The sequence below is a fragment of the Leptodactylus fuscus genome, chromosome 5 (assembly GCF_031893055.1).
Source record: "Leptodactylus fuscus isolate aLepFus1 chromosome 5, aLepFus1.hap2, whole genome shotgun sequence".
Taxonomy (NCBI): domain Eukaryota; kingdom Metazoa; phylum Chordata; class Amphibia; order Anura; family Leptodactylidae; genus Leptodactylus; species Leptodactylus fuscus.
This window is the reverse complement of record NC_134269.1, coordinates 23,036,606-23,060,861: the sequence shown is the minus strand read 5'-3', so window position 1 is coordinate 23,060,861 and position 24,256 is coordinate 23,036,606. Positions and strand designations below refer to the sequence as shown.

General features: G+C 42.7%; 1 protein-coding gene across 1 annotated transcript in view; it reads left to right on the top strand.

Moving 5' to 3' along the window:
* Positions 1-24,256, top strand: part of COL5A3 (collagen type V alpha 3 chain) — a 130,446-nt gene that overhangs the window by 41,918 nt on the left and 64,272 nt on the right. Inside the window, exons 2-4 of the mRNA XM_075272630.1 lie at positions 12,079-12,246; positions 14,305-14,518; positions 20,388-20,550. Coding sequence (XP_075128731.1) covers positions 12,079-12,246; positions 14,305-14,518; positions 20,388-20,550 — 545 coding nt within the window. The remainder of the gene's footprint in view (positions 1-12,078; positions 12,247-14,304; positions 14,519-20,387; positions 20,551-24,256) is intronic.

The window sequence follows — 24,256 nt, the reverse complement described above, 5'->3', positions numbered from 1 at the left end:
CTGTCATGTCATGTATATGGCTGTCTTACTGCCCCGCTGTCCTGACAGTCCTCACTATAGGAGTCAGTCCCTTGAGCTGTCCTTAGGGACTGAGCTATAATAGCCATTGTACAGATTTATGACCGGTCTGTTTTCTATCATCTTGGGTTTTTATTGGGGTATGTTCTCTTACTGCTGTAGGAAAATGTTGTGTGGTCTTCTTACGAGGTCATGGGCACTGCAAGGAGAGAATACAGGGTCTCTCTGAAGTCTTGTTTCTTCTTATGAAGACCACAGAATGTTCTCGCTGTTTGTATTTACGCCGAGATTGAAATCTGGCTGTTTATGGATCCAAAGTGTTTCCAAAATCTATCCAGGGCTGAGGCTAGTATTGTAAGCGGCAAAACAAAAAGATTCCTCCATGGGATGTATGTGGCGGTGTAGATATATTCTTGTACATAGGAGCAGTATTATAGTAGTTATATTCTTATACATAGGAGCAGTATTATAGTAGTTATATTATTGTACATAGGAGCAGTAGTAGTTATATTCTTGTACATAGGAGGCAGTATTATAGTAGTTATATTCTTGTACATGGGGGCAGTATTATAGTAGTTATATTCTTGTACATAGGAGTAGTATTATAGTAGTTATATTCTTGTACATGGGGGCAGTATTATAGTAGTTATATTCTTGTACATAGGAGCAGTATTATAGTAGTTATATTCTTGTACATAGGAGCAGTATTATAGTAGCTATATTCTTGTACATAGGAGTAGTATTATAGTAGTTATATTCTTGTACATAGGGGCAGTATTATAGTAGTTATATTCTTGTACATAGGAGGTAGTATTATAGTAGTTATATTCTTGTACATAGGAGTAGTATTATAGTAGTTATATTCTTGTACATAGTAGTAGTATTATAGTAGTTATATTCTTGTACATAGGAGCAGTATTATAGTAGTTATATTCTTGTACATAGGGGCAGTATTATAGTAGTTATATTGTTGTACATAGGAGTAGTATTATAGTAGTTATATTCTTGTACATAGGAGCAGTATTATAGTATTTATATTCTTGTACATAGGGGCAGTATTATAGTAGTTATATTCTTGTACATAGGAGGCAGTATTATAGTAGTTATATTCTTGTACATAGGAGCAGTATTATAGTAGTTATATTCTTGTACATAGGAGTAGTATTATAGTAGTTATATTCTTGTACATAGGAGGCAGTATTATAGTAGTTATATTCTTGTACATAGGAGGTAGTATTATAGTAGTTATATTCTTGTACATAGGAGCAGTATTATAGTAGTTATATTCTTGTACATAGGAGCAGTATTATAGCAGTTATATTCTTGTATATAGCAGCAGTATTATAGTAGTTATATTCTTGTACATAGGAGGTAGTATTATAGTAGTTATATTCTTGTACATAGGAGTAGTATTATAGTAGTTATATTCTTGTACATAGGAGCAGTATTATAGTAGTTATATTCTTGTACATAGGAGTAGTATTATAGTAGTTATATTCTTGTACATAGGAGCAGTATTATAGTAGTTATATTCTTGTACATAGGAGTAGTATTATAGTAGTTATATTCTTGTACATAGGGAGCATTATTATAGTAGTTATATTCTTGTACATATGACGCTAGGTTCACACCTGCGTTCTACTTTCCGTTCTGTGCTTTCCGTCCTCTGCATGCCAGAAGACGCAAAGCACAGACCAGGTCCGGCCGTGAGCGGCGGTGAGCGTTTTAGGCTCTCCGCCGTGAAACCGGATTTTTTAATCTGGACACAGAGTACTGCATGTCCTACTCTGTGTCCCGATTAAAAAAACCGGTTTCGCGGCGGAGAGGGCAAAACGCTCACCGCCGCTCACGGTCGGACATCTCTCTCACCCATTCAAATGAATGGGTGAGAGAGAGTCCTGCAGGTTTCCGTATCCTGCTCTGTTTTATGCAGGAAACGGAAACCTGCACAACGGAGAGGGCAACGCAGATGTGAACGAGCCCTTAGCAGTATTATAGTAGTTATATTCTTGTACGTAGGAGCAGTATTATAGAAGTTATATTCTTGTACATAGGGGTAGTATTATAGTAGTTATTTTCTTGTACATAGGAGCAGTATTATAGTAGTTATATTCTTGTACATAGGAGCAGTATTATAGTAGTTATATTCTTGTACATAGGAGGCAGTATTATAGTAGTTATATTCTTGTACATAGGAGTAGTATTATAGTAGTTATATTCTTGTACATAGGAGCAGTATTATAGTAGTTATATTCTTGTACATAGGGGGCAGTATTATAGTAGTTATATTCTTGTACATAGGGGGCAGTATTATAGTAGTTATATTCTTGTACATAGGAGGTAATTTTTATTAGTAAAAACAAAACAAAAATACATTACATTCCAACAGAATTAGTAACTAATAATAATATAACATAAATCAGACATGTCTGTCAGATAACACAAATGATAATCACTTTAACTTAAGAGTCCATTGCTGGCAGGAAAAAAAAAAGGGGAAAAAATAAATCCATGAATACATGAACAGACTTATTTGCAGTGTGATCAGAGTATTCAGCAATCGATATTTACATTTCTCCACAATTTTACATTATCGGGCTTTTTTCTGACCTCCAGAGACTTTATCCACCTCAGTTCAGACATGATATATGTGACAGCGGTCATATGACGGAAGGGCTCTCTGTGTAGGGACACCTGGGTCCTCGTATGCCAGTGATAATATTTGATGACAGTAATAATAATATACAGGGTCTCCCGGTTAATGTCACCTATATTAGTTGGGATGCCATATACAATCTCGGGGTATTTGAGAGACTGTAATCGGGGAATTTTCAGCCTCCGGGATATTTCCTGCCAGATCTTTCGCCCTCCCCAGCACTCCGATATAAAATGTGCCATTGTCTCCTCCTGCTGACAACCCAATGGACATGCCCGATCTGTCACACTGAGATGCTTTAGGTTGCCTCTTACAAACAGCTTCCCATGCAAAGATAGCCAGGCAATGTCAAAGAACTTTGCAGGGAGCCTCAGACCAGTGAGGAGCCTCAGACTATCCTGCAGGGTTGTAGATGTGCAGTCCCTCAATGCCGGCTGGAGACAATAGAAGGTCTTACATACCCTGGTGTATAGATCTCTCCTGGTCTTACTCACCAGATAGGTCTTTTCAATTCCCCATTTTTTCAGGCACCTTATGCCATAGTCCAGATACTGGGGGAGGTAGTCACGAGTCGATCGACCCCTCTTAAGGCTGCCGCCTCGCACCCAGGATTCTGCAAAAGGCAATATCCAATTCCTGATACTATTTACCCACAGGGAGCTGTTATCTGAGTCCAGGCAACCAAAATTTACTTTTAGAAACATGGAGTCAAAAAACACCCTTGGATTTAACATATCCAGCCCACCCTCTCTCCTCTGTAGGTAGGTTATCCCTCTTTTTACTGGGTTCAACCTGTTCCCCCACAAAAGTTGGAAGAACAGGCTAAAGAGCCTAGCGGAGAAAGATTCTGGCAAAGGAAAGACAACAGAGACATACAAGAAGACAGGGACCAGGTAAGTCTTCAACATTTTAACCCTTTCTCTATAGGTCAGCCTCCAGTTCTTCCATCGCTGAACCTTTGCATTTCCGGATTCCAACTTTTCTTCCCAATTTAGTCTGCAATTATCATCCCTCCCGAATTTCACCCCAAGGATCTTAATATAGGAGGAGGCCTGGGCAAACTGCGGCAGATCAAATGCAGGATCAGTATGACCCGTCCAGAGAGCTTGACTCTTCTCAAGGTTGACAAGAGACCCGGAGGCCCCTGAGTAACTTCTGATGGCTGCAGACAACATCTCCACCTCATGAGGCTCAGATATCACCACAGTCACATCATCCGCGTAGGCAACAACTCTCAGGGGCAAGCAGTGGGGGACCGGCGCCCCCTGAAAATCACACCCCTGCAGTGACCTGAGAAACGGGTCTATGGCAAACACATACAGTAATGGACTCAGTGGGCAACCTTGTCTCACCCCTGCCTCAACCCTGAAAGTATCACCCTGCCAACCATTGATCAGAGGAAAGCTCTCTGCCTCGCGGTACAAAGTTCTCAGCCAATCCACAAATTGTCCCGGAATACCGTACTTTGTCAAAGTCGCCCATAGATACTCATGGTCTACTCTGTCAAAGGCCTTAGCCTGGTCAAGACTCACAACATATCTCCCACACCTCAGAGCTTTACATCTCTCAAACATCTCCCTTATCGAGATAACCGCTCCAGAGATGTTCCGCCCTTTAACTGTGCCAAACTGTGAGCCTGCCAACAGTGCCGAGGACAAACAAACTAATCTAGAGAAGAGAATTTTTGCGAGAATCTTCCTATCGACATTCAAGAGGGCAATCGGCCTCCAGTTCTTGATGTCACTAGGCTCTTTACCTTTAGACAGCAGGATCAGGGAGGACACTCTCATGGATGGAGGCATCAGGTGGTTTTCTAGACTAGTTTTGTATACATCCACGAGAATTGGTGCCAAGAGGTCTCGGAATTTCCTATAGAACTCAGCTGTAATCCCATCTGGACCTGGTGCCTTCTTCAGATGTAACTTATCTATGGCCTCTTTCACCTCCTCCACTGTTAACTCTGCTGTCAAAGGAGAAAAGTCCAAATCATTAGTATCAGGACCTGGAGTTGCCTCCAAGAATTGAGCCACCTTCTCTCTATCCAAAACCTTCTTCTGAAACAAGTCAGCATAGTAAGTTCTCACCACCCCCAGGATACCCTCCCGAGACTTCTGTAACACACCCTGGGAGTCAGTGAGACCTGTGACCGATTTATTTGCCACCCGCTCCCTGCAATTCTCAAAAGGATCCGGAGCCCCTAAGGACCCATAATCCCGTTCAAGAACCAGGGATGTATACCTGCGGTACTGATACTGACTGATCTCAGATTTCAGCCGGTCAATCTTCTGTTGGTTATCCCCGCCCGCCGAATAGAGTGACTCCAATTCTTTCCGCAGCCTGAGATACTGGCTATATTTACTCTTCCCCTTCTTAACTGACAGTCTCCTTAAGAGGGATCTGATCTCCTCCTTGACATCCTCCCACCAGTCTGCCATGTTGTCATAAAACACCACTCTCTCAAGCTGGTTCTGAAATAGAGAGTGGACACAACTCCGGACACAGTCATCGTCCAAGAGGCTGGAATTGAGCTTCCATAGGCCTCTCCCAATATCAGGGCGTTTTGTGGAGCCCAAGCAAAAATACAAAGCCAGATGGTCAGAATAAGGGACTGTCTTTTCACTTTTCTCACTAACATACTCAGCGGGACTGACCAGAGCTAAGTCTATCCGACTGCATCTACCAGCGCAGGAGTAAGTGAATTTTGGTTTCCTACCACCCTCAGTAAACACATCAGACAGACCAGCCTGTGAAATAATTCTGCTTAAGACCTTGCAGTCCCTGGTGAGAGGCCTACCAGTAGGTCTGTCACTGGATGACATGGTGGCATTGAAGTCCCCTGCCATGACTACCGGAACAGATGTAAACAAGTACTGCTTGACTTCATCAAACAGACGTGCCCTTTCCATCACCGACTGCGGTGGACCATAGATATTAATGAGTCGGAGCCTTCTGCCTCGGATGGTAACTTCTAAAACCAGGCACCTCCCCATCAGAACCTCAGTGAATCTGTGTATGGTGACATCAGGGGTGTTAAACAGTATAGAAACCCCGGCATAAGGTTCCACAGCCAGAGACCAGAAGGACGGGCCAGATTTCCATTCTCTCTCTGCTTCTCGTATTAGTCCTAAAGTATTTAAACGGGTTTCTTGTAAGAAATAGACATCGGCATCAAGATATCTCAGATGTTCATACACTGCGTGTCTTGTCCTCCTTGCTCGGATGCTATTCACATTACTAGAGATAACTTTAAGATAGAAACCTGCCATCAGAACAACTAGGAATATGAGAAACAGAGAGATGGGCCCCATTGTCATAGATCAGAGTCAGAGGTGTCCTGGTGACCAGCTGTTTCCATGTCCGATTCGGACTGCCCCTCATCTCGGTGGGGTCTCCTCTTAGTGGGGGGATCGCCCTCTGGCTCCTCCTCATACTCCGCCATCATTCGTGAGAGTTCTCTGTCTAGTTCTGCTTCTCCGTCTGACTCTGATAGGACACTAAATCTATTCCCCGTTGCAGTGACCTCGCCTGCACTACTTACTCTCATCTTTGTAGGCTTTTCTACCGTGGTCCACTCACCCTCAGGCTTACGGCTGGCTTTATCCTTCTTCCTCCTTTTATTATTGTTGGATGATCGGGCAGGAGAAGAGACGACCACTGAGGGTTGTACAACCTGCTCGACAACCTCCATGGTCGTCTCAATGGGACCTGACTCGGCCTGGTCTTGGGTGGTATCACCTGTATGTGGTTGAGGCTCCGCCTCCGTGACTACTGACCCTGACAATAGCGCCTCCTCCTCCTCCTGTATGTCATCAGCCGCTGCCAGCAAGTCCTCATCAGGGCTATCCTTACAGATGTTATGCCAGGCATCAGGACAATCTCTGTGGGGGTGACCGATCCTACCGCACAGGTTACACCTAATGTTTTGGCATGTGGCACTCACGTGGCCCATTTCATTACATAGGCTACACTTTACCATGGAGCATACACTGGCCACATGGCCGGCCTTCCCACACTTGAAGCACCGGCGAGGCTGACCCGCATAGAAGCAGATCCCCTTTTCTCGTCCTATAAAGAATGAATTGGGCAGATGTTGGGTTATGTTGTTCTGCTGACGCAACTTCACCAGGACCCTCCACCCACCGGTCCAGACCCCGTCTTCATCCCTGTTCTTAGTAAGATCAGACATGAGGTCACAATGCCTCCTGAGCCAGATGACAATATCCTGAGGGGGAACGGCTTCATTCCAAAATACAATTGTGACAGAGGCTGTATCTGGCCTAGAGATGGGGATGAAACTGAACTTATCCCAACCTTCAGTATCTCTCAACCTGGTGAGATTGGCCCAGAACCGGTCCAGATCAGACATCAGCTTAAAACTAACATCGTACCCCTGGCGGTCAGGAAGGTTTATGACGGCCAAGATATCAGTCGGCACAAAGCCCATCTGGGTACATAGGAGCTCTCGGACCACAAACCTCCTATCCGGCAGATCCTCCTTGGCACCTCCGTGCCTAAACCTGACTACATTCCTCCTCCTGAAAGCCTGGCCTGTATAATTGGAGTTTGATGCAAAAGATGGAGCACCGCGGCTCCAGGCATTCCCTGAGGAGGTACGGCCAGATCCGCCATCTTGGCGTGTTTGTGGGCGCTGTGTGGGCTGCTGAGCACCTGTACCATGTGGTTCTGCTACTGTGCGAGTATCTAGAGGGGGAAAGTCCTGCACACTGGACTGTCCTGTGTCCGCCCCACCATCAACCTCTATGTCTGCAATATCACCAGACTCCAGAGACTGGACTGCAGAGGGGTCTGACGCCATAGATAGTGAAGGATCCCCCCCAGAAACACCTTCCCCTGCTGGGCCGTTATCACATACAGGAATATCCATAATATCAGGCACATTAGTCAAACAATCAGCGACAGCAGAGTCCTGCACAGAAGAGTCCACATTAGTATTACAGTCAGCGGAGTCCTGCACAGCAGAGTCCATATTATTATTACTTTCAGCGGCAGCAGAGTCCTGCACAGCAGAGTCCAGACTGTCCCACACACTTACAACCTGTAACCCCGAATATGCTACTCCCCCAGTACCTTCAGGTAAGAGTCCATAGTCCTGCTGCAATGACTTGTCTCCTGGGACTTGTGGTGTCTGCACAGCTGCTACTTCATTACCATTAGGCAGGGGTCCATGACCTGGTTGCAAAGTGCTGGTTGCTGGGACTTGTGGTGCCTTGCTGAGAATTGCTGCAGGTTTTTGCTGTTGCTTAACACTGGCCGCTTTCCCGTACAAATTCCCTTCCTTAAAAGGGAAACTTGCTGGCTGCAGAACCGGTTTTACATGGGACTGCTGGATGCCACCTTGAGAGGGTTCAGACCCAGCTTTGGCACAAGGTGATGGTGACTTCTGGTATTCCTGGAACCGCTGCTGGTTTCTGTACGATTCTCCCACCGGTCCCATTTGCTCCAGTACAGTCTCGGTCTCCCGTACGTTCTCGGCGAGCTCTTTCGCCAGTGCACTCAGCTTCCTGTCCAGTAACACCAGTTTCTCAGGGCATGCAGACTTTTTTAGATTATAGGCACATTCAATCTGTCTCTGCAGATATATTTTACTGGCCTTTAATGTCTCCAGTCGCTTGACCAGTGCTGGTATCTCATCTGCCAGGCGCAGTTCTGGTGCTCGCTCAGTAGCTGTGACAGTCTGTGCATTGTTGGAAAGCTTTGCAGGTTGGTTACCCCCAGTATGGCTTCTGGTTGGTGTAGCCTGTGATTTCTGACATGCTACGGCTGTTGTCACTGCCATGGGCCCACAATGTCCAGACTGGGGACTATGTCCCAGTTTATTCCCAGTGACTGTACTGCTGGTACCTTGAAGCTTCCCCGCTGGTCTCCCTTTGATCTCCTCCACTGCCTTCACTACATTTTTGTGGTTGCTGCTACCAGATCTTGTCCGCTCAGACCGTACCAATACAGACTGCTGCATATTCTCCTGCATGGTCTGCTTCTCCAGGGACGTTCTCCTCTGTCTGCAGGAGGGTGGGGTGGACTGGACACCTGCAACCTGCAATGGAGTCTGCACAGGCTGCAAAGTTTGCTTCTTACATTCAGCCATTTTGCTTGGTTGTTGCACCGTACTACTGCTTGCTTCTGTTACTTCTTTCTTTACAACTTTCTTCCCATCTTGGCTTGCTGCACTAGGACTGCTGACACACTGGACACGATTCCCATTACTGGGGACTTTAGGATTTTCATCCATTATTTTAGTTGTCTGGGAATTGCTTCCCAGAGAAGGCCTTGGAGCCTGGGCCTTGGCAGGGGAACTTCCCCACCCAGGGCGGCCCCGCCCTGGGCTATCTCCAGACATCAGGAGCCTCAGGAGAGCTACAAAAACACGTCCTCACAGCTAGGAGGTAGTATTATAGTAGTTATATTCTTGTACATAGGAGTAGTATTATAGTAGTTATATTCTTGTACATAGGAGCAGTATTATAGTAGTTATATTCTTGTACATAGGAGTAGTATTATAGTAGTTATATTCTTGTACATAGGAGCAGTATTATAGTAGTTATATTCTTGTACATAGGAGTAGTATTATAGTAGTTATATTCTTGTACATAGGGAGCATTATTATAGTAGTTATATTCTTGTACATATGACGCTAGGTTCACACCTGCGTTCTACTTTCCGTTCTGTGCTTTCCGTCCTCTGCATGCCAGAAGACGCAAAGCACAGACCAGGTCCGGCCGTGAGCGGCGGTGAGCGTTTTAGGCTCTCCGCCGTGAAACCGGATTTTTTAATCTGGACACAGAGTACTGCATGTCCTACTCTGTGTCCCGATTAAAAAAACCGGTTTCGCGGCGGAGAGGGCAAAACGCTCACCGCCGCTCACGGTCGGACATCTCTCTCACCCATTCAAATGAATGGGTGAGAGAGAGTCCTGCAGGTTTCCGTATCCTGCTCTGTTTTATGCAGGAAACGGAAACCTGCACAACGGAGAGGGCAACGCAGATGTGAACGAGCCCTTAGCAGTATTATAGTAGTTATATTCTTGTACGTAGGAGCAGTATTATAGAAGTTATATTCTTGTACATAGGGGTAGTATTATAGTAGTTATTTTCTTGTACATAGGAGCAGTATTATAGTAGTTATATTCTTGTACATAGGAGCAGTATTATAGTAGTTATATTCTTGTACATAGGAGGCAGTATTATAGTAGTTATATTCTTGTACATAGGAGTAGTATTATAGTAGTTATATTCTTGTACATAGGAGCAGTATTATAGTAGTTATATTCTTGTACATAGGGGGCAGTATTATAGTAGTTATATTCTTGTACATAGGGGGCAGTATTATAGTAGTTATATTCTTGTACATAGGAGGTAGTATTATAGTAGTTATATTCTTGTACATAGGAGGTAGTATTATAGTAGTTATATTCTTGTACATAGGGGGCAGTATTATAGTAGTTATATTCTAGTACATAGGAGCAGTATTATAGTAGTTATATTCTTGTACAGAGGAGGCAGTATTATAGTAGTTATATTCTTGTACATAGGAGCAGTATTATAGTATTTATATTCTTGTACATAGGAGCAGTATTATAGTAGTTATATTCTTGTACATAGGAGCAGTATTATAGTAGTTATATTCTTGTACATAGGAGGTAGTATTATAGTAGTTATATTCTTGTACATAGGAGGCAGTATTATAGTAGTTATATTCTTGTACATAGGAGCAGTATTATAGTAGTTATATTCTTGTACATAGGGGCAGTATTATAGTAGTTATATTCTTGTACATAGGAGTAGTATTATAGTAGTTATATTCTTGTACATAGGAGTAGTATTATAGTAGTTATATTCTTGTACATAGGAGCAGTATTATAGTAGTTATATTCTTGTACATAGGGGCAGTATTATAGTAGTTATATTCTTGTACATAGGAGTAGTATTATAGTAGTTATATTCTTGTACATAGGAGTAGTATTATAGTAGTTATATTCTTGTACATATGACGCTAGGTTCACACCTGCGTTCTACTTTCCGTTCTGTGCTTTCCGTCCTCTGCATGCCAGAAGACGCAAAGCACAGACCAGGTCCGGCCGTGAGCGGCGGTGAGCGTTTTAGGCTCTCCGCCGTGAAACCGGATTTTTTAATCCAGACACAGAGTACTGCATGTCCTACTCTGTGTCCGGATTTAAAAAACCGGTTTCGCGGCGGAGAGGGCAAAACGCTCACCGCCGCTCACGGTCGGACATCTTTCTCACCCATTCAAATGAATGGGTGACAGAGAGTCCTGCAGGTTTCCGTATCCTGCTCTGTTTTATGCAGGAAACGGAAACCTACACAACGGAGAGGGCAACGCAGATGTGAACGAGCCCTTAGCAGTATTATAGTAGTTATATTCTTGTACGTAGGAGCAGTATTATAGAAGTTATATTCTTGTACATAGGGGCAGTATTATAGTAGTTATATTCTTGTACATAGGAGTAGTATTATAGTAGTTATATTCTTGTACATAGGAGCAGTATTATAGTAGTTATATTCTTGTACATAGGAGCAGTATTATAGTATTTATATTCTTGTACATAGGGGCAGTATTATAGTAGTTATATTCTTGTACATAGGAGTAGTATTATAGAAGTTATATTCTTGTATATAGGAGCAGTATTATAGTAGTTATATTCTTGTACATAGGAGCAGTATTATAGTTGTTGAATCTAGCTATAGTATAATGAATAAATATGAATTGATTATGCGACTGCAGTTGGTTATTATTCGCAATCATTTTATGGGTATGTTATTAAAATTATTGGTTCCTGCCAACAGAAATCTTCACTATCATTAAGAACACACAATGTGCACACTTTGATGTTGTATTATTGGGTATTGTTTCCTTTTCTCCAGACTTTCTATTAACTTTTTGATAACTTTCCACCCTGTTGTATGTTAACAATGCAGATGGTATGAAGTCCTGCACATGATCTTGCTCCCGAGCTGCTATTTATTATAATGTAATAATCCTGTAACAATCTACATTTATTTACTTACACGGACTGCAGGTAGATCAGAGAATCATTTCAGGAATTCATTTTGTTATGTATTTTTAACAAAATGGTAAAAAATTATTATAATTTTAAATAATTTTAATTTTAAAAATAAAAAAAAGTTGCTTTATTTTTCCCCATGAACAGCACCACCCATGGGTTCTGTCTTGTATTGCAGCTCAGGTTTTTTTCCACCTGACTATAAACATCCTGCAATACCAGACACAAACTGTAGACAAAAGGGGCGCTGTTTCTGGGGAAAAGAAAGCACATCTTCATCTCTCGTCTCTTCTATATATATACAGGCCCTAACCTTGTAGCTATTCCACATCATTTCTTACTGTTTTTTGTTCTTCTATTTTAGCAACCCCAATAAATGTCTTAAAAGCCCTGGAACTTAATGAACAAATTGAAGGTGTTACGTTAGAAGCTGGAATTTGCACTCAGAGACAAGGAACCGAGGAGACGGATATTGCTTTCCGAGTGGAGAACAGAACGCACTTTAGCGCCCCAACTAAGCAACTATTTCCAGGTAAGCGGTCACAACAAACTCCAAAAATTTGGGATTGTATAAATTGTAATTTGCTAAACTTATTGCCTAAATAATACTTACAAAGATGAATGAAAACGACCGCCATATACTGTACAAACATTGTGCAAATAACCATGCCATACCTACATACATACAATATATACCATTGGGTAATGTGACCAAATAACAGGACATTTATGGTTTAACTAGATAAATTACAGTAAGTACCATCATATATTGTTGAAATTACTATAATACAGTGTTCAAATAATTTCCCATACAGTACACACATAATACCATCATACTGTAATAATAATAATAAATATTACCATCATACATAGCACAACCATATGGTGCTCACATAATAACCCCATAAAGTCCTTAAATAATTCCCATTCTACAGTGTTCAATACTACCAACATATAGTTGTCAGATAATACCACCACATCGAACTCAAATAATACCTCATATAGTGTTCAAATTATTTCACTGTACAGTGTGTAAATAATAGCACCATACAGTACTCAAATAAAATCACCATACAGTGCTTAAGTAATACCCACTATTGTGCTCAAATAATTTCCCATTATAATACTCAAATCATACCACCATACAGTGCTCAAAAATACCGTCATATGGTTCTCAAACTATACCACAATACAGTGCTCAAATAATATCTCTTACTTTGAATAAATAATACTCCATATGGTGCTCAAATAACACCAATATACAGTGCTTACATACTACCAACATATAGTTGTCAAATAATACTACCTCATAGTGCTGAAGTAATACATCATACAGTCCTCAAATAATATCACCATACAGTGCTCAAATAATATCACCATACAGTACCATCCATTCTGTTTCTCACAGACCCTACCATCAGTTGAATTCAGCGGCTTTCCCGATCTGTGCCCCGGGTAAAGAGCTATCGGTCCCGATACCGTAGCTCTTTACAGTCAGAAGGGCGTTCCTGACACTCTATCAGGAACGTTCTTCTGCAAACAGCGCCTATCGTGCTGTACAGTGTGAGCGGGGAGGAACGCCCCCTCCCCTCCTGATAATACACGTCTATGGACGATCACTGTGAGCAGAGGGAGGCGGCGTTCCTCCCTGCTCACACTGTACAATGTGATAGGCGCCGCTGTGCAGAAGGACGTTCCTGACTGACTGTCAGGAACACCCTTCTGACTGTAAAGAGCTACGGTACCGGGACCGCTAGCTCTTTACCCGGGCCACAGATCGGGAAAGCTCCTCTATACTTACACATATGGACATATAATTTCAGTGGGCACCAGAGACATAACATGGACCTTTTGGGCCCTAATGGTTTCTCAGCTATAATGTATCATTTATAGTAATGGTCTCTTCAGATCGGAAGGAGACTCTTCATGGGCACCATCCATTGTCTTCAGTTCTCCTCTCCAAGGCTAGGTAAGACTTTTAACCATTCATTTTGCCTTAGTATAGATTCGATTGAGGTCGATAAAGAACTCTTTGTCCAGAATCCTGAGCAATCTCCTATCTGAAGTAAGTCCTGATCATCGTAAGACGGTCAGACACCTTCAGCCAACAGCTATTCCTCCCAACTCCCTGTATACATACATGTCTGGCTTGGTCAAGTAGGAACGTGTCCTCAAGGAGAAAAGAGGACTAATCTTCTGTGTGTATCCATGCCAAAATATTCCTCATTAAAACAAAAGATCGGGCATGTTAAAATTCAACATGTCTGATCCTTTACCCTTTAGGGATAGTCATAAACATTTGGCTGACTTTGTGCACCGTATGAAGAACCAACACATCTTGGAACTTGGCATCTCAATTGATGTGACAATTGTCCTCTACTGTATTGGCCCACGTGATAGGGCCTTTCCTCGAGAGACCAAGGAAATCATGTCCCACTAAGGATGCTAGGACTGGTGGTAGAGTTCCCAAGAACCTTTGCAGGGAAATAATAAGCATATTCAGAAAACAATATCCAACCTCAATAAGACTTTGGTTACATCTTCTGTAGATATCCAAACACTAAAACCTTCCTTTCGTCCTTCGACACAGATGACTCCTTTCCAGAAGACTTCTCCATTCTCATCACTCTCAAGGTCAGGAAGGGTGCCCAATTCTTCCTCCTCTCTGTTTACAATGAAAAGGGTGTTCAACAACTGGGTGTGGAAATTGGGCGCTCCCCAGTTTTTGTCTATGAAGATCAACATGGAAATCCAACCCCCGAGAATTACCCATTCTTTAAGAAGATCAACCTGGCTGACGGCAAGTAAGTAGACTAGTCACACGAGGTGATAGAGAAGGGTCTAAGTAACACAGTCTAGTGTCTTTTTGGTCTATATGATGGAGGACTCAGGGAATTAAAGGGGTGATCCATGTATGGGGTGCTCGAAAAAGGTTTGCCAATAATGACCTTACCCAGTGGTAACATCCTCCATAAGACCGTGTGTTCTGGGGGCAATATGGTGCTGGCTCGGGAGTAGCCAGCAGTATTGGTCCACAACCAGTCCACAGCACCCAAGCCATTAGATTACATGTTGGCCCCCATCTTTTAATAGATGGGCGCCCCTGTGTGGTCATAACAGGTGTAAGGAGAGCCATGACCCTACTGAAGGCTTCCAGACCCGCATGCTAATCTTTCTATTATACTTTGCCTTACGCAACTCCATAGATGGAAATCCAAAAAGTTATGGGCACCAGAATATGGCGCCGAAAAGAAATTTTCCCCCCATTTTTTTATTTTCCAAAAAGCACAAAAAACGACATAAATTTGGTATCCCTGTAATCATATCGATCCACGGATTACGGACGACAAAGAGTCAAATCACTTGTAGCCACCAGCGGACACTGATGGACCCCATTGACTATAATGGGGTACGCTGGGTGTTCGCTGGTGGAGAGAAAGGTCCTCCATGCAAGGCTACTTTTGCCGGTTTTTGCGGTGGAGACTCTTACAAAGAGTGTCTATGTCTGGAGGACTGCATATGTCCATGCCTTATGTGTGCAGCCTATTGATGTCAATAGGAAATGTGTAATACTTCATGTTCCCTGCGGAGGTGCTACAGGAGAACTAAACACTTGCCGAAAGGTTCCCAATAAGTTTACAGCTGATTATTTGGGACCCTCCGGTCATTGTATCATAAAAGGATTGGTGTAAAAAAAAAAAAAAAAACCCTCACATTTACATTAGTCTGGGATATCATTTGTACTTAGAGCGCCATGCCATGCTAGTGGCCAATTTGAGTATTACAACTTTGTCCTATTCACTTATTATTTTGCAAAAAGCCCCTCCCCAAGCAATGTCAATAGCTGGACTATGATAATAATATCCACAAGACTGGCAGAAGTGTGAGAAGAGTCTTATTTATACATTTCCAGGCAGAGTAACAGAGGAACGACTTAGTGCAGAGCTCTAGGAAAGGTTGATGGCAGGTCAATGATATTGCATCTGTCTGTAGAAAGTCTTGGTAACAGTCCAGGAATAAGTTGACAAATGTGCGGCTAAAAGTCATTAGTGAGTCAGATGAGTGTGAACCAGTCCTTGTGGTTTGTTGTGACTGTCGGTGACTAATCCCATTACACAACTGGAAGGGGTGAGAAGGGTGTAAAGTGAATGTCCCCCTGGCGGGTGTACTAGATCTGGCTTGGAGCAGGTTAATGATATACTATAGTACATAAGGACGGGGAGAGCCGTTTTAACACATTGGTGGTCCCTGTGCAAAGGTTTCATAAGTGGGCCCCCCCATCACGGCCACTTACAAATACTTGACCTGCACAAATTGTATTGCCCCCTCAATGGCCCCCACATGGTATAATGCCCTTTAGTGGCTCTCACACAGTATAATGCCTCCCTAGCGGCCCCATACAATATAATGCCCCTCCTAATGTCCTCTTCCAGGTTTCCCCCACATTTTCATGTCCCCCTCCAGGTTATGCCACCAGAATCATGACAGGCCTGGATTCATCTGAAAATTCTGGGTGCCCAGAAAAATTCGGAACAACTGGTAGCTATGGCCTAAGGACTCCATTTGGTCACTCTCATAACATAATAACATACAGTGTTGGACTGGCCCATCAGTATATCAGAGCATCCTCCTGTGGTCCCTTAATGTTCCAGCATAGGAGGGTTGCCGTCGGACTCATTTTATCTGGAAGGCCCAAGAAACATTAGTCCGGCACCAGTAGCATAGAAGGTGAGGTTGGATGAAGACACAGATCCATACCACTAGTCCAACCTACAATTCTACAGTGTTGATCCAGAGGAATACACCTGTATCATCAATACCAGATTGTAGATGGCGGACCTGTTAAGGATTTTGTATTGGGGCCTAGGTGGATCTGTTATAAGATGTAGACTGAAGTTCCTCAAGGCAAAAAAAATCAGGCTGCTCTTCTGGGGTGTGTCATTGGATGTTCACAGAAGCCAGTTTTGGATCTATATAGTTCATCCCAAGATCCCCCTCCTGTCCTTAGACTGGCCTCCTTAAAGAAACTATTGTTCAATATGGTACTTTGTACAAGAATAGGAGCAGTATTATAGTAGTTATATTCTTGTACATAGGAGTAGTATTATAGTAGTTATATTCTTGTACATAGGAGCAGTATTATAGTAGTTATATTCTTGTACAAGAATAGGAGCAGTATTATAGTAGTTATATTCTTGTACATAGGAGTAGTATTATAGTAGTTATATCCTTGTACATAGGAGTAGTATTATAGTAGTTATATTCTTGTACATAGGAGTAGTATTATAGTAGTTATATCCTTGTACATAGGAGTAGTATTATAGTAGTTATATTCTTGTACATAGGAGGTAGTATTATAGTAGTTATATTCTTGTACATAGGAGCAGTATTATAGTAGTTATATTCTTGTACATAGGAGTAGTATTATAGTAGTTATATTCTTGTACATAGGAGCAGTATTATAGTAGTTATATTCTTGTACATAGGAGGTAGTATTATAGTAGTTATATTCTTGTACATAGGAGCAGTATTATAGTAGTTATATTCTTGTACATAGGAGTAGTATTATAGTAGTTATATCCTTGTACATAGGAGTAGTATTATAGTAGTTATATTCTTGTACATAGGAGGTAGTATTATAGTAGTTATATTCTTGTACATAGGAGCAGTATTATAGTAGTTATATTCTTGTACATAGGAGTAGTATTATAGTAGTTATATTCTTGTACATAAGAGTAGTATTATAGTAGTTATATTCTTGTACATAGGAGCAGTATTATAGTAGTTATATTCTTGTACATAGGAGCAGTATTATAGTAGTTATATTCTTGTACATAGGAGTAGTATTATAATAGTTATATTCTTGTACATAGGAGGTAGTATTATAGTAGTTATATTCTTGTACATAGGAGCAGTATTATAGTAGTTATATTCTTGTACATAGGAGCAGTATTATAGTAGTTATATTCTTGTACATAGGAGTAGTATTATAATAGTTATATTCTTGTACATAGGGGGCAGTATTATAGTAGTTATATTCTTGTACATAGGAGCAGTATTATAGTAGTTATATTCTTGTACATAGGAGTAGTATTATAGTAGTTATATTCTTGTACATAGGAGGTAGTATTATAGTAGTTATATTCTTGTACATAGGAGCAGTATTATAGTAGTTATATTCTTGTACATAGGAGTAGTATTATAGTAGTTATATTCTTGTACATAAGAGTAGTATTATAGTAGTTATATTCTTGTACATAGGAGCAGTATTATAGTAGTTATATTCTTGTACATAGGAGTAGTATTATAATAGTTATATTCTTGTACATAGGAGGTAGTATTATAGTAGTTATATTCTTGTACATAGGAGCAGTATTATAGTAGTTATATTCTTGTACATAGGAGGTAGTATTATAGTAGTTATATTCTTGTACATAGGAGCAGTATTATAGTAGGTATATTCTTGTAAATAGAGGGCAGTATTATAGTAGTTATATTCTTGTACATAGGAGTAGTATTATAGTAGTTATATTCTTGTACATAGGAGCAGTATTATAGTAGTTATATTCTTGTATATAGGAGCAGTATTATAGTAGGTATATTCTTGTAAATAGAGGGCAGTATTATAGTAGTTATATTCTTGTACATAGGAGCAGTATTATAGTAGTTATATTCTTGTACATAGGAGTAGTATTATAGTAGTTATATTCTTGTACATAGGAGTACTATTATAGTAGTTATATTCTTGTACATAGGAGCAGTATTATAGTAGTTATATTCTTGTATATAGGAGCAGTATTATAGTAGTTCTATTCTTGTACATAGGAGCAGTATTATAGTAGTTCTATTCTTGTACATAGGGGCAGTATTATAGTATTTCTATTCTTGTACATATGGGGCAGTATTATAGTAGTTATATTCTTATAGATGTTGCAGCATTATAGGCATTATATGTTGTACATACCGTATATACTCGAGTATAAGCCAAATTTTTCAGCACAGTTTTTGTGCTGAAAAAGCCCCCCTTGGCTTATACTCGAGTCGGCAAATAAAAATGTATTTATGTTTTTTTTTTTTTGGGGGGGGGTCTATTGCCATCCACAATATCAGTGTATAGAATCTCCCATAAAATAGTGCAAAAATAAAAAAAAGATTAAAAAAAAATAAAAGTTGTAAATCCCTCCTTTCCCTAGAATACATATAAAAGTAGAAAATGACTGTGACACACATACACATTAGGTATCCCTGTGTCTGACAGTGCCCGGTCTACTGAATATAGGGGATCTGCAGTGCTCCTGTTCCATTGGGAAGGGGTTAATAGGAGCACTGCAGATCCCCTATATTCAGCCACACTGAGTTCCAAGTGGGGGAAAAAAAACTCAGCCCTCAAGCTCAGGGAAGGGGCAGACAGACAACCAAAACACCCCCTCCCCTTCCCCAGCAACTACTGCACCCAAAAACTCCGACCATTTTAATTTTTGAAATTTTCCAGTAGCTGCTGCATTTCCCCCCTAGGCTTATACTCGAGTCAATAAGTTTTCCCAGTTTTTTGTGGTAAAATTAGGGGCCTCGGCTTATATTCGGGTCGGCTTAAACTCGGTAGATATAATTATTTTAAGTGTCTAGTTTTGAGTAGAAAATGATACTGACAGGCCAATGTAAAGCATGTTGTATAATACAGCAGTAATGACTGTGCGGCAGGTAGCGGCAGGCCAGGCCAGCAGTCTGTCAGATGAGTCACGCTCTTCAGGATGACAGTAGGATATTATGGTGCTAACACGCTTTCCTCACTAGATAAAGACCAGCTGCTTTGTCTGGACTGGATTTTTATCTCTTGTTCACTTCAAAGTATTTTCATATCTTCCGTACTTTCTTTCACAAAAAAATTTCCTGATCATCATATCCCCGATCATGTGATCAAATCCTCAAAATCCAAAAATAGAATTTCTGTATTATGGAGGAATTCCACAAAAAAATAAAACTAAATTTAGGTGGAATTTTCCCAAAGGGGTTTTCTGGAACCAGAGGTCCAGTAATTTTTTGTCACGTACCCCTTTACAGTTTTCTTTTTCCCCATCCACATGTAGTGGCATTGTATATCTTGAAGATCTGGGACCATAATGCAAATTATATAACAGAGGCCCCACCAACCACAGGACATTTGTAATACTGTTGTCTTCTATTGTCATCCCCCAGGGCCGAGGTGCTGTTGTTTTCCATTTTGGTTCAACATGGACAGGGAGTAATGCATAGCTGCCAGCTGTCCCAAAATTTCTGAGTCAGTTCCAAATTTTTGGGAACAATCCAATGATATAAATAAATACAATGATTCTTGGGGCCCACCCTATAACAACCTTAGGAAATAGACCATAGTAGTCTAAAAATGTGTGACTTAGGCTATGTTAGGGCCCACTGGAGGATTTTCTGGTACTTTGGTAGGCTATTCCAACACTGAGCTTAAACATCTCTTTCTTACTAACTGAACTGTTGAACTAAGGTAAACTGCAGCTGCATCTCCCTCCTCTCCCCTCCTCTCCTGTCCTTCTTCTTTCTATGTCCTGTATTTGTCTAGACAGAGTTTCTGGTTTCTGACCATCACCCTCATGTTATAGGTTATGCTGATACCTGGTACATATTTGACCCCCTCTAATCATCCTGCATTGTTTCCTGTAGGTGGCATCGAATTGGACTTAGCGTAGAAGGAAAAAATGTCACCATGGTCGTTGACTGTGAGAAGAAGCAGACCCATTTCTTGGACCGTGGGGATGATCCCATCATTAGCACAGATGGCGTCACCCTATTTGGGACACGACTACTTGACGAGGAGGTCTTTGAGGTATGTCTGGAGAACAAGCAGCCCTTAAGGTCTCCTTATTTCCATATCTATCGTACTGTGTACATTGGTTGCCATTTAACACTATGACTATATAACCTGGTGTGACACTTGTGGAAGAATATTGTGTATGTGGGGATTTGACTGGTATGTGCTGGCTAACTGTGAGAGGAACAGGTTTCCTAGCTCTTATTTGCTTTTGACCTTATAGTGAATTTCCACCTTATAATATGAGGTTCATTTATAGGTTCAACCTCCGATGGTAAGTGTTTTTGTAATATGTCTTTATAGTGATCCAAGCTTTTTTTTTCTTCTTGAAGCCACCATAATAAATGATAAAATTCTGACCTACTGCATACACCACTAGGGGGAGCCTAGGAGCTTACTGCATACTCATTACGCATACCACCTACACTCCCTCTAGTGGTGGCTACAGAGAAACACCCTTGTTGCTCCAAAGAGCTTATTTGCATATTAACAAAAACAGTGATGTCTTGGAGGCAGCGATTTACAAGGGGAAAACGCTTTTTGACTCGGGTCTCCCAAACCTGGGTTGATACACTGGGCTCTGGTGACAGACTTGCTTTAAAGAGAGTCTACTGGTACATCTGTCCCTGTTCAATTAAGGGTGTCCTGATACATGCATGATCACCCATTTATCTGAAGGTTAACATGTAATACTACACTTCCCCTGTAGTGGCCGCTGCAGGGGAAATGTATTGTCTATGTGCACTGATCGTAGGAGGTTTGCAGCAATCAGCTGATCATCTCCTGTTTATAAAGGGATCATCTTCATGAGACCGCCCCTTTAAAGATAACCTAGCCAAACTGACAGAAAACAACATGGTTTTGCTAAGCTGTTTTTTGCAAATAAACATGGCAGAAATGCCCAAAAAAGTCAAATATGAATATAACCTAATATCCCCATTCTAAGGTATGAAGTACAGATTTGGGTGCAGTTCCCCTTTAAGTAATATATACTGATGCTGATGAGTCTTTTTATGGAAACATGGAATAGGGGTGATGGCTGTCCCCATAACCTTATGCATACCTCTCAACCGTCCCGATTTCCGCGGGACAGTCCCGATTTGGGTGACATGTCCCGCGGTCCCGGTTGGAGGGAGGTATGTCCCGATTTCAACTCAGATCTGCGTCCAGAGGACGCAGATCTGAGTTGAACACACATGCGGCTGAAGGAAGGAGCTGACACGGGTCAGCTCCTCGCTTCGCCGCTGCCCGCCTCTCTCCCTGACACACGCGGCTGAAGCTGCTCGCGTCTCTCTCTCGCTGACACATGCGGCTGAAGCGAGGAGCTGACCTGTGTCAGCTCCTCGCTTCGCTGCTGCCGCCGGCTCCTGGCTTGTAGACGTCTACATCTTCAGCCGCATGTGTCAGCGAGAGAGAGAGACGCAGCGGCGAAGCGAGCATGCTAGCAGCTTCAGCCGCGTGTGTCAGGGAGAGAGGCGGGCAGCGGCGAAGCGAGGAGCTGACCTGTGTCAGCTCCTTCCTTCAGCTGCATGTGTCAGCGAGAGAGGCGGCGAGGGAGCGGAGGAGAAGGTAAGTTTAATGTGGAGGTGGAACGTGAATCTGGGGGCAGATGAAGGAGAGGACGGCATGACATTGGGGCAGAGATGGGGGGACATGAATCTGGGGGCAGAGATGGGGGACATGAATCTGGGGGCAGAGATGGAGAGGACATGAATTTGGGGGCAGAGATGGAGTGGACATGAATCTGGGGGCAGAGATGGAGGGACATGAATCTGGGGGCAGAGATGTGGGACATGAATCTGGGGGAGGAGATGGAGAGGACATGAATCTGAGGGCAGAGATGGAGGGACATGAATCTGGGGGCAGAGATGGAGTGGACATGAATCTGGGGGCAGAGATGGAGGAGGGACATGAATCTAGGGGCAGAGATGGAGGAGGGACATGAATCTGGGGGCAGAGATGGAGAGGACATGAATCTGGGGGCAGAGATGTGGGGACATGAATTTGGGGGCAGAGATGGAGGGACATGAATCTGGGGGCAGAGATGGAGGGACATGAATCTGGGGGCAGAGATGGAGGAGGGACATGAATCTAGGGGCAGAGATGGAGGAGGGACATGAATCTGGGGGCAGAGATGGAGAGGACATGAATCTGGGGGCAGAGATGTGGGGACATGAATTTGGGGGCAGAGATGGAGGGACATGAATCTGGGGGCAGAGATGGAGGGACATGAATCTGGGGGCAGAGATGTGGGACATGAATCTGGGGGCAGAGATGTGGGACATGAATCTGGGGGCAGAGATGTGGGACATGAATCTGGGGGCAGAGATGGAAGAGGGACATGAATCTGGGGGCAGAGATGGAAGAGGGACATGAATCTGGGGGCAGAGATGGAGGGACATGAATCTGGGGGCAGAGATGTGGGACATGAATCTGGGGGCAGAGATGTGGGACATGAATCTGGGGGCAGAGATGGGGGACATGAATCTGGGGGCAGAGATGGAGGGACATGAATCTGGGGGCAGAGATGGAGGGACATGAATCTGGGGGCAGAGATGGAGGGACATGAATCTGGGGGCAGAGATGGAGGGACATGAATCTGGGGGCAGAGATGTGGGACATGAATCTGGGGGCAGAGATGTGGGACATGAATCTGGGGGCAGAGATGGGGGACATGAATCTGGGGGCAGAGATGGAGGGACATGAATCTGGGGGCAGAGATGTGGGACATGAATCTGGGGGCAGAGATGGAGGGACATGAATCTGGGGGCAGAGATGGGGGACATGAATCTGGAGGCAGAGATGGAGGGACATGAATTTGGGGGCAGAGATGGAGGGGACATGAATCTGGGGGCAGAGATGGAAGAGGGACATGAAAGTGGGGGCAGAGGAAGGGTGTATATGAAACTGGGGGAGAGATAGAGGGGGGACATATAATTTACGGGTGACTGTAGGAGGATTATACTGTGTGCGGGCACATGAAAAATTAACAAGTGGGCGGAGTCAACACAAAAGTGGGTGGGGCTAAATTTGGGAGGTATGCTTATGTGAACGTCCTATAGTTTGGCATCTTTCCATATATAAGGTTACAGTGTCTCGGCTCTGGATCTATGAGAATATCGCTTGTGGCCACATATGTTAATAGGAATATTTGGTGGTCAGCAGTTTTGGTAGGACGGCATTCAGCAGTGTTACGTACTACTTGTCCCCTGTGACATCCAGTAATGCAGAGCCACAGTCCTTGTTTCCCATGCACTGTATGTTTTGTTGTGGTGCAGACAATGTTTAGTGGAGCGGGGGTGAGCGGGGGTCTCACTGGGGAAAGGCGTGGGATGGGAATTACTATGGACATCTGCCTGGACTGACTTACTAGGATGGAAGAGGAGGGAGAGGAAGGAGAGGACAGTACAGGCTGCACAACACATCATCCTAAAGTAGTGGCGCGTTGTATTCCAGATAATCTGACCCCAGAAGATTAAGAAAATCAATAATGATAACAATAGTAAGTTGTATGATGTTAGATGAGAGTGCAAAGTAGTCCTCCTAAGCTCCTGAAAGTATATAGCTCCATAGTAAAACTGATAGATAACAGTCCTACAGGTATACAGCTAAAAGTGCACAGCTCCACAGGTCTTACCACTGCGGTATACAACTGAGTCCTATAGCTACACAGACCTACAAGAGTATAGCTACACAGACCTACAAGAGTATAGCTACACAG